The sequence below is a fragment of the Leucopleurus acutus genome (genome assembly GCF_964270905.1).
Source record: "Leucopleurus acutus genome assembly, chromosome: 1".
Classification (NCBI taxonomy): Eukaryota; Metazoa; Chordata; class Mammalia; order Artiodactyla; family Delphinidae; genus Leucopleurus; species Leucopleurus acutus.
In genome coordinates, this window is record NC_139142.1 from 190,038,300 (window position 1) to 190,051,878 (window position 13,579).

Consider the following 13,579-nt stretch of genomic DNA (forward strand, 5'->3'; position numbering starts at 1 on the left):
CATTGCACCCTTCATGGAAGTTGGCCGACTTGCCCAACCCTTGTTACCCACGGGCCAGTTGTTGAGGAAAAGGCCTGCAGGTAGGTTCTCAGATGCCCGCTGGGAGTCCCCTCCAGCTACTCAGACAAAACTCGTCCTCTCTGCCAGTCCTCGGAATCCTCCCTTCCCACCCTCCCTCCCGCCGAGGCCTCTTCGCGACGTGCACACGCAGCCCGCGCGGCCGGCACTGCAGAAGACGGCCGCAACGTCCCCGCCCCCGCGTGCGCGCCCCCGCGCCCTCCAGTTGGCTTGTTCCGGCCTCGGCGCGCCACGGGCTCCCCTCGCCCCCTCCCCCTCAGCACACCTCGGCGGCTGCGAGCGGCGCGGGGGAGGGGAAGGGGCCGGGAGGCAGGCCCGGGCTGCGGGCCGGACGCGGCGACGCGCACGCAGGCCTCGCCTCTCCCGGGCCTTTTCCCTCACGCCGGTCGCCGGGCGGGCGCGCACGCCGAGTGACGCTCGGAGGAGGAAGCGCAACCCCCTTCCCCTCCCTCGCTGCCCCTGGCCCAGCGGGAGCCCCCCCAGTGCGCCTGTGCGGAGGCCTACTTGATTATGTGTGCCCTCTCCGGGCTCCAGCGTTAGCCGCCGGGTGGAGGTGGGGAGGGAAGAAGACGAGGAGGAGGAGGCGGAGGAGGCGGTGGAGGGGAGGTGGGGGGAGTCAGCAAGGACATGGCTCCTGACTCCTGTGCGGAACGTGAGTGACTGAGCGGCAAAGCCCGAGTGAGCGAGCGGCCGAGCGGCGGGCGGGGGCCGGGGCGCCGGGAAGGGAGCGGGGGCGCGGGGGACTGGGCGGGGGGAAGCACTCATTGGCTTGCATGTGTTTTTTAATGGTCCCCCCAACTCCCTCTTAGATGGTCTCTAGCGACCGGCCCGTGTCACTGGAGGACGAGGTCTCCCATAGTATGAAGGAGATGATTGGAGGCTGTTGCGTTTGCTCAGACGAGAGAGGCTGGGCCGAGAACCCGCTGGTTTATTGCGACGGGCACGGCTGCAGCGTCGCGGTGCATCAAGGTAAACACCCAACCGCCCTCCGGGCCGAACCCGGCCTCTCCCAACCGTCACCACTTCCCCCACCTTGGCAGCAACTGCCAGTTCCCCTCCCGCCCCTCCCCCCGCCCCGCCCCCGCCCCCGCCCCCGCCCCGTTCTGCGGCCGGGGATTGACTCGGAGGGTCGGCGGCGGGGCGGAAGGGGTGTGGGCTGCGCATGTGGGAGAAAGTGTGTGTGGCCTGGACTGTCATGTGATGCTGCGTTCACTCTCAAGTGTCATTCGGCCGCCGCCTGCGCCCGGAGCCGCGGGTCTGCGGACTCTCGGAGGCGGGGGTCGGCGGCGAGGGGGTGTCGGGGCCCGGGCGCGCGCCCCTCGGCCGTGGCCCCGCGGCTGTGGGTACGGGTTGGGGAGTGGGGAGCCCCCTCCCCCTCCCGCCGCGCCGTCTGCCGCAGTGTCTGGAGACTTCCTGTACCATGGAGTCGGGCTCGGGAGCGCGGCGCGCGGGGGCGGATCCGGAGCTCGGGGGTCTGCCCTGCCGCTTTAGATTTGGGGGGGGGGAGGGCGCCGGCTGCCGCACCCCAAGCTTTCTGGCCGAGACCTTGCTGCCGCTCCTGCGGACTGGAGCTTCCCGCGGAGAAGAGGCGGAAGGCCGTCGCCGCAGTCGCGCCGCCGCGGGCGCGGCTGGGCTGAGCTGCTCGGGGTGGTGGATGAAGCTGTTGAGTGGCCTCATCGGGCCCCTTCCTCAGCTTCAGTGACTGGACAGAAGAGGAGGTGGTGGCGCCGCCAGTGACTCGGGGAGCATCTTAGTTTGTGTCTGGGTGTTTCCATTGGGTGAGTTTTGGGGATATACAGAAAAGCCGAGGACACTAAGGTAGTTTTCTGGCCGTTTGAAGGTTCTGACTTTTTCCATTTCACGTGGTAAGGAATTGAGGCTGAAAATTTGGGGGCCGAAAAACAGGCCGCATTTTTTGGTGGCTCTTGTACTCCCCTTGTTGTGCACCAACCCGGCCCCCCTTCCCGTTTCTAAATCTGGCGTTGAGTGAGGCAGAGATTCAGGAGTGTATCGGGCGCTACTAAACGAGAGAAAGCCTGAGCGTAAGGGACTAAACTGTATTCTTTATAGAACGGAATCTCAGAACTGGGAAGGGGGACTTAGGAGATAGTGAGTAACCGAACCTGAGCATGCATGTATCCCCAGTTCTTTTAAAGAAGGGCGGAGTTGCACACCTTACTCTTGTAAGGAGTGAAAACCATGTGTATTAAAACTAGGTACTGATTGTAAGGTCTCAGAACTGGTATAGTGTATTTCCGTTATAGTGTTCATTGGCACTTGTAGAGAGGTATTTCTTATGAATTGGATGATAAATGATGCTAAGTAGTCTCATCTCCCAATTTAGAAGGTGTTCATTTAAGTGTTAAAATTTCTTTTCTAGAAGTATTTCTGAATTAAAATGTAAGTTTTTGGGCTGTGATGCTGTATTTCTTGGCTGATAGAATATTTTTACTCCGATACATTTTAAAAGGGATTAGAAGTTTAGCTTTTGGAGTTTTAAAAATTTGTGCTGATTTTATATTCTTTAAGTGCTTTCCAATATTTGATATATTTTCAAGTTACCTCTGAGCAAGCTCATTCAAGAGAATGTCAGTTGGATATTAGTGTTTTAAGGTTTTTGGAAAATGTTAAGTTTTGAGTTAGGTAAATGTTAATATAAAAACAGTTTTGTACGCAACTAGACTGTGATTTGGATGTGTGATATACAGATCACTTGTTGGAACATTATATGTTAGAAATAAATGTGTAGTTTACTTTTTTTTTCTGACGGGTTTATTGAGATGTAACTCACATACCATACAATTAACCCACTTAAAGTGTACAATTCACTGGTTTTTAGTATATTCACAGTTTTGGATTTGTTACTACAGTCAATTTTAGAACATTTTCATCACCCTAATAAGAAACCTTGAACCTGTTAACAGTTATTCCCCATTTCTTCCTAACTCCCCCAGTCCTAGACAACCAGTAATGTACCTTATGTCTCTATAGACAGATAGACAAATGTCTATTCTGGACATTTCATTTAAATAGAAGCATTTTACTTTTAACATTACATTTCATTTTCTTTCCTGCAATGTCTTGTTTGTTTTGAAAGGTGATTTGGAAATAATTTTCACTTTCATGTATCTAAAATGCTTGCTATTTAAATTTCAGGATATAGGAATGAATTAATTAATTAGAGTTATTCTATGTAAAGAAAAATGTTAAATTTTATCTAATATTTTTTCTGTTATAAGAATAAAATTTGTGTTTATACTTTTTAATTGAAATAGAATAGAAAAAGATTATTTTTCTAGTATTTAGTTAAAATGTCACAATTTTAACTAGGTGATAAATTATAAACAAATATATCATGTTTAAGTTCTTTACAAAGCAGGTGGTTTATGTGAATAGTTTCAGAGGTAATTACTTTAATAGGGCTTTGAAAGGGTATTTGATTTTACATAATTATTCAAATCTTACTTTACTTTAAAACATTTATTTCCCAACAGCTTGCTATGGCATTGTTCAAGTACCCACTGGACCATGGTTTTGCAGGAAATGTGAATCTCAGGAGAGAGCAGCCAGAGTGGTAAGGACTGTTTATCAAAAACATTAAAATACTTCCGTGAGTAGCTTAGGATGCTACACACTCATGTTTCAGTTTGAGGGGTTTTCAGTCTTTTGTTCAAATATTGAATTTGGGCCAAGTATTGACTTACAGTTTTAAACTGGTTTTATAAGATCTGAAAAACAAATTGAATCACATAAGTATATACTGATGGATATTTAGAACAGGTAAAATACAAAGTTGTATTTGGGCTTTCTTAGCCGTGCCTACTGGTTTGAGGGTTAAATTGGCTAATCATAGTTGGAATATAATGGCAGTAGGACATAAGTAAGTTATATTGAGATAATTTTGCTAGGTTCTGTTTACTGAGTTAAAAAAAGTGTTTAATGATTCATATTTCTTTTTACTATATCTATACAGGTAAAGTTTAACTTTGCTCAGTATTTTCAGACATTCAGTCTCTTTGGCAAAGCAACATAAAAATCTTCCTTTTTTTGACTTGGCTGGCTAACCTTCTTTCTGAACACTTCTGTAAACCTTCTGTAAGAATGAGGGAGGAATGTTTATTCTTTGTGGCCAAAATCATTTTTCCAGTTGAACTTCTGGAAATATGAGGGAGAAAAAGATTTAATCTTCATTAATCACATGAAAGTATTACCATTTGCAGTGTGATAGTTTCTTCCTTTTGTTGTTGACTAGAGTATGTGACAGAAGGTAGAAAACAAATATTTCAACTTCTTTACCTACATGGATAGTATGAACAGAAGCTTTTATTTTTGTCTGGGCAATTTTTGATAAGAAATAATGGCTGAGTAGCTTATATAGGATTGTGAAACTCAGAGCAATATTCTGTTGATGTGTTTTCTTTGTGTGTGGGAATGCACTGTACCAGAGTTTCAGCTATTCTAGTGTTACAGAAATGGGAACTGGCAAGTGGAGGATGAAATTAATAATGAAAATTTTAGGACTTAAAGTATGTATAGGTTTACTCTGTCTTTTTTCCTCTTTGTAGCATGTTATGGTTTGGGGTTGATGGGTCACCAAGCAAAGGAAGTTATGCTTTAATTTGTTAGTAAACACTGACAGTAAGGTGAGGCTCTTCCAGGGGATGTCACAGTAGATACATGGCCAGAGAAAGATTAGAAAATAGGAAAGTGGGTATCAAGAGAGGGAGGATAAAGAGTTGAATGGGGAGTGGTAAAATGGCAGCATTATTTGCCTCAAATGCCACTTGTTGCCTGTTTCTATTTCTTTTTCCTCTCTGAGGTCATGGTCAGGATATTTAGGTGAATAAAGTATTTATCTTAAAAGGTATATAAAGGTATATTGGAGGACCCATTTTATTTTAGCTTTATTTGGTAGGATGGTGGGGGTCGTTAATGAAAGAAGAGGCACAGAGTCTTCTAAATTCCTGTAGTGTACAATTATACAAGGTAGGATTGTTTGTAAAAAACAAAAACTCATTCCAAGCTTAAATAAGCAAAGAAAGGGCATTTTGTTATAAGGATATAGTAGCCAAGAAACCTAACCTGAAAATGTACCCATGAATTAGAACGGGAATGGAATTAGTTTTAATATTATTTCTGCTTTTCTCTGTGTGTCTGCTTCATTCTTTTCTTTTCTGCAGATTTTCTCTGCTACTTACTCCAAAAATCAATAGTTAACTTTTTTGATTGTTTACCATTTGTCAGATACTGTGCTGAATGTTCTATACCAATTATTTTCTTTACCTATCAAATATATGAGGTAGATATTCTGTTACTTTCATTTCATAGATAAAGATATCGTACTTTTAAGAGAAATACATATCTAGTTGGAGTCTGGGCTGTGATGAAGCTCTCAACCAAGGTGTTGTATATTGCCTCCTGTGGTGAAAGATGGCCATACTTCAGCTCTTAATATTTTCTGTCTCCTGTCTCAAGAGGCTAAATCGCAGTGTGAATCTCATGTTCCTCTTGGGGGAAAAAAAAACTGTCTTGGCTTGTCTAGTTCTGGACCAGTTAGCTAGCCATGGCTAGACAATAGGGTTGAGTTGCTCAGACACAGGGAGATCTCTGTGGGTTTGGGATAGCTCACTTTTCAGAAGAGGGGGAATTATGAACTGGTGGTACCTTGACAGATACTGAGGAGTAAAAATCCAGAACAAATAAAGTATTTTTAGACAAGAAGTTTGGTTGTATATAGAATGGCTTTGAAAGGGGAGGTTAGAAACTGAAAGTCTTAGGATGCTGGTACTATAAAAATGTGAGAGTAGAAAGGGAGGGAGTAGAAAGAAAGAGGGAGCATTTTGAAGGAGGAAATGACAAATGGATGTGGGGTGAAGGAAAGGGAATAATCAGAGATGATTCTGAGATGTCAAGGTTGAGCACTCTGGAATGGTGATACCATTAACAGTAGCAAAGGAAGGAGAGCAAATTTGAAGAGTAAGGAAAGTTGTTTTGGGCATGTTGGTTTTGATGCCGCTAGGATTTTTCATTGGAAATTTAGGGTTAAAGTAATGAGGAGAAGTTAGAGTTGGAGCTGCATAGAAGGAAGATTGGGAAACAAGTGACATTTTTTGTTAGAGAAAAGAAGAGTGAAGACAGAACTATGGTGAATGTTCACATTTGGGAGAGTAAGAACGAGTTTCCAAGGATGGATAATGAACTGTCAGGAAAGGAGAACCTGCAGGGTCCAGTAGCAACAAAGACAGTTTTTTTTTTTTTTTTTTAATATTAACATTGTATACCCATTTTATTTATTTTTTTATTTTTATTTTTATTTTTTTTGCGGTACATGGGCCTCTCACTGTTGTGGCCTCTCCCGTTGCGGAGCACAGGCTTCGGACGCGCAGGCTCAGCAGCCATGGCTCACGGGCCCAGCCGCTCCGTGGCATGTGGGATCTTCCTGGACCGGGGCACGAACCCGCGTCCCCTGCATCGGCAGGCGGCCTCTCAACCACTGTGACACCAGGGAAGACCCCCATTTTATTTTTAATTTGTTTTTTAAATTAATTTATTTTTGACTGTGTTGAGTCTTCGTTGCTGCGCACGGGCTTTCTCTAGTTGTGGCGAGCAGGGGCTACTCTTTGTTGTGGTGCGGGGACTTCTCATTCTGGTGGCTTTTCTTGTTGCGGAGCACAGGCTCCAGGTGCGCGGGCTTCAGTAGTCATGGCGCGCAGGCTGTAGAGCGCAGGCTCAGTAGTTGTACACGGGCTTAGTTACTCCGTGGCACGTGGGATCTTCCCGGACCAGGGCTCGAACCTGTGTTGCCTGCATTGGCAGGTGGATTCTTAGCTGCTGCGCCACCAGGGAGGTCCACAATTATTTTTTTTAAGAAAGAGTTTTTGATGGTGACATTGCTGCCAAGGATGCTGAAGGACTAAGATAAGTACTTGAGACAGCAATTGTAGTTCTCTGGTTTGGGCAGAACCCTCATGATAGGGCATCGAAAAGAGTAAGGATTGCAGGGTTAGATTGAATGTTGAAAATAAGGAAAGAGGAAAATAAAAATAGATGGGGAATTGAGGGAAAGTTTGGTTGGTTTTTAAGGGAAGCTCTTTGTTAGGCATTCATTGTTCGGAAAAAACACTCGAATTGCTTTATTCACCTCAAGTGAATAAGAATTTTTTTTTAAAATTAATTTATTTTTGGCTGCGTTGGGTCTTGGTTCCTGTGCGCAGGCTTTCTCTAGTTGCAGCAAGTGGGGGCTACTGTTCGTTGTGGTGCAAAGGCTTCTCATTGGGTGGCTTCTCTTGTTGTGGAGCACGGGCTCTAGGGTGCGCAGGCTTCAGTAGTTGTGGCGCATGGGCTCTAGAGCACAGGCTTAGTAGTTGTGGCACACGGGTTTAGTTGCTGCACGGCATGTGGGATCTTCCCGGACTAGGGATTGAACCCGTGTCCCCTGCATTGGAAGGTGGATTCCCAACCACTGTGCCACCAGGGAAGCCCAAGAATTTTTATTGAAATATTTTCATTAGACTTCATTGTTTACTAACTGTTGTCACAGTGTTTAGAGGTTTTGTTTTTAAAAATAAATTTATTTATTTTTGTCTGCATTGGGTCTTCGTTGCTGAGCGTGGGCTTTCCCCTAGTTGCGGTGAGCGGGGGCTGCTCTTCCTTGTGGTCCGCAGGCTTCTCATTGCGGTGGCTTCTCTTGTTGCGGAGCACGGGCTCTAGGCATGCGGGCTGCCTGCAGTAGTTGTGGCTCGTGGGCTCTAGAGCACAGGCTCAGTAGTTGTGGTGCACAGGATTAGTTGCTCTGCGGCATGTGGGATCTTCCTGGACCAGGGCTCGAACCCTCGTCCCCTGCATTGGCTGACGGATTCTTAACCACTGCACCACCAGGTCAGTCCCAAGGTTAGAGGTTAAAACACTCATTGATGACTGTTTTTTTTTTTCCTTTAATAAATTTATTTATTTATTTTTGGCTGCATTGGGTCTTTGTTGCTGTGCGTGGGTTTTCTCTAGTGCGGTTTTCTCTAGATGCGGGCTTCATACTCTTTTGTTGCTATGCGCAGGCTTCTTATTGCGGTGGCTTCTCTTGTTGGGGAGCGTGGATTCTAGGTGCGCAGGCTTCAGTAGTTGTGGTGCGTGGGCTCTGTAGTTGTGGCTCGCTGGCTCTAGAGCGCCGACTCAGTAGTTGTGGCGCATGGGCTTAGTTGTTCCATGGCATGTGGGATCTTCCTGGGTCAGGGATCAAACCCATGTCCCCTGCATTGGCAGGTGGATTCTTAACCACTGTGCCACCAGGGAAGTTCTGATGACTGTTTTTGTATTTAATGTGTATGTTTTTTTTTTTTTTAAATTAACATTTTTAAAAAGTAAATTTATTTTATTTATTTTTGGCTGTGATGGGTCTTCATTGATGCGCATGGGCTTTCTCTAGTTGCGGGGGGGGGGGCTACTCTTCACTGCGTCACGTGGGCGTCTCATTGCAGTGGATTCTCTTGTTACAGAGCACGGGCTCTAGGCACGCAGGCTTCAGTAGTTGTGGCACATGGGCGTAGTTGCTCCACGGCATGTGGGATCTTCCTGGATTAGGGATCAAACCCATGTCTCCTGCATTGGCAGGTGGATTCTTAACCACTGTGATACCAGGGAAATTCTGATGACTGTTTTTGTGTTTACTGTGTATCTGTTTGTAACTACCATAGGCTGAAGAGATTTATTAGAAATTTTACCTACTTATACAATTTTAATGAGATACAGAGAGAGGATATTTTATTTAATTAATTAATTTATTTATTTTTGCGGTACGTGGGCCTCTCACTGTTGCGGCCTCTCCCGCTGCGGATCACAGGCTCCAGATGCGCAGACTCAGCGGCCATGGCTCATGGGCCTAGCCGCTCCGCGGCATGTGGGATATTCCTGGACTGGGGCGCGAACCCTTGTCCTCTGCATTGGCAGGCGGACTCTCAACCACTGCGCCACCAGGGAAGCTCGAGAGAGGATATTTTAGATATTTAATTATTCTGCTTGGAAAATGTGTTGACAGTGCATCGTGTAATAAATAAAATGGCCAAAAGCTCATTAAGTATTTGCATTGTTTAGGTCTTGCTCTTCTTGCTCTAAATGAAAGATGATTCCTTTCCTCCAGGAGGTGAGCTGTAACTTTCTTCTATTGCTCTGCCTCTCTTTATTTCAGTTCTTCCTGGCTTTTTACATTGTTCGGGAGGAACCACTGGATGGACTCAAAACCAGGGCTTTAGGGATTGATCTAGGGATGCACTATTTTATTTTAAAATTTTTTTCTTATTGAGATACATAATGCAAATAAATTACTATAAATCTGTAAAACCATATGAAATACACTTAATCACAGTAAGTATATTTAGATTTAATTCTACAAATTAAAATTATATTAATATGCATTTGATTATCACGAGTAGTTCTGAGCAGTATAAAACATAAAATGACCATCTGTGTGTTCCCTACCCAGAATGAACAAATGTCCATTCTTCATATTTGCTTCAAATCTTCCCTTCTGCTTAAAAAGAACAATAAATTAAAAAATTAAGTTGAAGTACTATTTGTATTCTCCCCAGTCTGGGTCAGCCATTACCCTTTTAATGTCTGTGGGGCCAGTCTCTCTATATGTTTTTCTTGCCAGTTTTATTGAGCTATAATTGATATGTAACACCAGAATGTTTAAGGTGTACAACGTAATGATTTGATATACGTATGTATTGCAAAATGATTACCACAGAGGGTTTAGTTAACATCCATCACCTCACCTAGTTGCAAATTGTTTTTTCTTTTGATGAGAACTTTTAAGATTTATTCTTAGCAGCTTTCAAATACACAATACAGTGTTGTTAACTACAGTCACCATGCTGTACATTACATCCCCAGAGCTCCCTTATCTTATAACCGGAAGTTTGTGCCTTTTGACCACGTTCACCCATTTCCCCCAACCCACTACCCACTGCATCTGGCAACCACCAATCTGTTCTCTGTTTCTGAGTTTGGTTTTTTTAGGTTCCATATATAAGTGAGATCATATAGTATTTGTTTTTTCTGTCTGACTTGTTTCATTTAGCATAATGCCTTCAGGGTCCATCTATGTTGTCACAGATGGCAGAATTTCCTTGTTTTTAAGACTGAGTAATAGTCCGTTGTATATATATACCACCATCTATGTTTTACTCCTTCTTATTACACGCATATATCCATACACACCACCAACTAGTGTATTATTTTACAGGAATGGTAAATTCTATATGTGTTCTGTGATTTGTGACATAGCTACTTGTGACATCACTACACTGATATATATTGATCTAGTTTGTTCTTTTTATCTGCTTTTTAGTATTCTGTCACAGAATGTACTGTAATTTATTTAATTCCTTTATTGATTGTCATTTAGGTTTCCAGTTTTTCATAACCACAAATAGTGCTGCAGTGAACATCCTTGTAAATATAGTGAAGCTTGGTTTTTTAAAAAAATGTAGTCTAAGAATCTGTATTAACATGGTCTACAGATTATTTGTTTACATTTATAGTAATGACTGATACATTTGGGCTTCTTAAATTTTTATTTTGTGTTATCTATTTTGTGTTATCTATTTTTGTGTTATCTATTTACCATGCTTATTTTTTTTCCTCTTTATTTTCTTCAGTTGGAGTGATTATTCTTTATTCTTCTTTTAAAAAATCTGGTCTGATTTGAAGGTTATATGTTCCATTTCTTTTCTTTTAGTGATTGCCCTTAATATTTTAATGTGCATACTTTATATTTTTTCTGTGAGTCTAAGATTAATCTTTTTCTTAAAAAATTAATTAATTAATTTTGGCTGCACTGGGTCTTTGTTTCTGTGCACGGGGCTTTCTTTAGTTGCAGTGAGCGGGGGCTACTCTTCGTTGCATTGCGCGGGCTTCTCGTTGCAGTGACTTCTCTTGTTGCGTGCAGAGCACAGGCTCTAGGTGCACGGGCTTCAGTAGTTGTGGTGCACGGGCTTAGTTGCTCCGAGGCACATGAGATCTTCCTGGGTCAGGGCTCGAACCTGTGTCCCGTGCATTGGCAGGCGGATTCTTAACCACTGTGCCACCAGGGAAGCCCTAAGATTAATCTTTGTACTCCTTTTGAACAAAACCAAGGACCTTAGGACACCTTACGTTCACTCTCTTTATCTTGCAAAATCAGTTTTATTGTTGTTTACATTTTAATTCCACCTTATTTTTTTTTTAAAGAATCAATTTTATTTAGTTATTTATTTTTGGTTGCTTTGGGTCTTTGTTGTTACACGTGGGTTTTCTGTAGTTGTGGCGAGCGGGGGCTACTCTTCGTTGCGATGCATGGGCCTCTCATTGTGGTGGCTTCTTGTTGCAGAGCACGGGTTCTAGGAGCGCGGACTTCAGTAGTTGTGGCACGTGGGCTCAGTAGTTGTGGCTCATGGCCTCTAGAGTGCAGTCTCAGTAGTTATGGTGCACAAGCTTAGTTGCTCCACGGCATGTGGGATCTTCCCAGACCAGGGATCGAATGCATGTCCCCTGCATTGGCAGGTGTATTTTTAACCACTGCGCCACCAGGGAAGTCCCTATTATAGTCTTAAGGAGTATATTTATTTATTTGAATATTTAAAACATAACTTATTTTGGCCTCTTGCCTTCTGAGACGGCCCACGCTCTGTCTATGGAGTGGGTTTCTGCCTGAATAAAACCTTCTTTCACTTTAAAAAAAAAAAACTTTATTAAGAAAGAAGTATTCATTATTTATTTATTTTGGCTGTGCCAAGTCTTAGTTGTGGCATGCGGGATCTTCAATGTGGCATGCGGGCTTCTTAGTCGTGGCCAAAACGTACTTTTTATAAAAATAAATTTATTTATTTATTTATTTATGGCTGCGTTGGGTCTTCATTGCTGTGCGTGGACTCTCTCTAGTTGAGGCGAGTGGGGGCTTCTCTTTGTTGTGGTGCACGTGCTTCTCATTGCAGTGGCTTCTCTTGTTGCAGAGCATGGGCTCTAGGCATATGGGCTTCAGTAGTTGCGGCACGTGGGCTCAGTAGTTGTGGCTCATGGGCTCCAGAGTGCAGGCTTAGTAGTTGTGGCGTCTGGGCTTAGTTCATCTGCGCCATGTGGGATCTTCCCGGACCAGGGCTCGAACCCGTGTCCCCTGCATTGGCAGGCAGATTCTTAACCACTGCACCACCAGGGAAGTCCCCAAAACATACTTACTTTAAAATTTCTCAGAGATTCTGGAATTCTTTCATTTTTTTTGTTTTTTAACTGTGGTGGTAGATGTCTTCACATACTTTGTAATTTTTGACTGTGAGCTAATCGTTTTCTTTCTTGGGATTCCTGGTCCTCTAACCTGGGTTTGTGGAGGTGTCACTGAGGGAAGTTTTTGCATTTGCTCTGTAACTGTTAAGAATTGCTTTTGGCTGCTAGTAACAAAGACCAGATTACAGATTAATCTGGCTTCTACAGATTAGCAATTTACAAATTTACTGATTTCTTATTTGAAAGGAGTTGAGAAACTCCTTTGAAGCTTTTATGATAGCTCTGTGAGGTCTTTATTTATTTAGTCTGCACCACATGGCATGCGGGATCTTAGTTCCCTGACCAGGGATTGAACCTGTTCCCCCTGTAGTGGAAGCACGGAGTCCTAACCACTGGACCACCAGGGAAGTCCCTCTGTGAAATCTTTAGGGATCAGACTTTCTTTCTTTCTACTATACCAACCTTAGCAGATAGTTTTCATTTTCAGCATTGTTCTACGGTCACAGCATGACAGTCATTGTGACTGCAGAGAGGTGTTCCAGGCAGAAAGAAGGGAGGGCAAGGTTGAAAGTGGTTCTCCTCCCAGCTGAGTTATCCTCTTGAATGAATTTTCTCTAGTCTTAGTGGTCCAGTCCATGTTTTTTTGAGATAGATTCCCCTTCGGTAGGATTGGCCTTTTCCATTTCCTGTCCTTACACAGCACATCTAGGGTCTGTGCTGGTGTCATAGTCAATCCCAGCCTCTAAGGTATATATTAGATCAGGTATCTTCATTGACTGCCTCAGCTTGAACTAATGTTGATTCTTTTAGCTTTTAAGTTCTTTTTTATTTGTACCACAAGAAGATTTACCTTTATCTACATAATTAAAAATTTGTTTTCCAATTTATTTATCTTATATACCTCTGACTTAAGAGTACAAGAAGCCAGGATGGGGCGTCTTCAGTGGCAGTCTAAAAAAGGTATTGTGGGGCTTCCCTGGTGGCACAGTGGTTGAGAGTCCGCCTGCTGATTCAGGGGACGTGGGTTCATGCCCCGGTCCGGGAGGATCCCACATGCCGCGGAGTGGCTGGGCCCGTGGGCCATGGCCGCTGAGCCTGCGTGTCTGGAGCCTGTGCTCCGCGCAGGTATTGTAGGGGCTTCCTACAGGTATTGTAGGGGCTTCCCTCGTGGTGCAGTGGTTAACGTAGGGACATGGGTTTGAGTCCTGGCCCTGGAAGATCCCACATGCTGAGGAGCAACTAAGCCTGT

General features: G+C 44.1%; 1 protein-coding gene across 6 annotated transcripts in view; it reads left to right on the forward strand.

Annotated features, from left to right (window-relative positions):
• Nucleotides 1–491: 491 nt before the first annotated feature.
• Nucleotides 492–13,579, forward strand: part of MLLT10 (MLLT10 histone lysine methyltransferase DOT1L cofactor) — a 248,288-nt gene continuing 235,200 nt past the window's right edge. For 4 of the 6 annotated variants that reach the window (XM_082853775.1, XM_082853770.1, XM_082853772.1 and 1 more), the window contains exons 1-3: nucleotides 492–756; nucleotides 888–1,047; nucleotides 3,573–3,652. In XM_082853775.1, coding sequence (XP_082709901.1) covers nucleotides 888–1,047; nucleotides 3,573–3,652 — 240 coding nt within the window. In that variant the 5' untranslated portion in view covers nucleotides 492–756. Of the gene's footprint in view, nucleotides 757–887; nucleotides 1,048–1,608; nucleotides 1,857–3,572; nucleotides 3,653–13,579 lie in introns of those variants that run through there. The other 2 variants (XM_082853771.1, XM_082853774.1) reach the window with 2 other exon arrangements.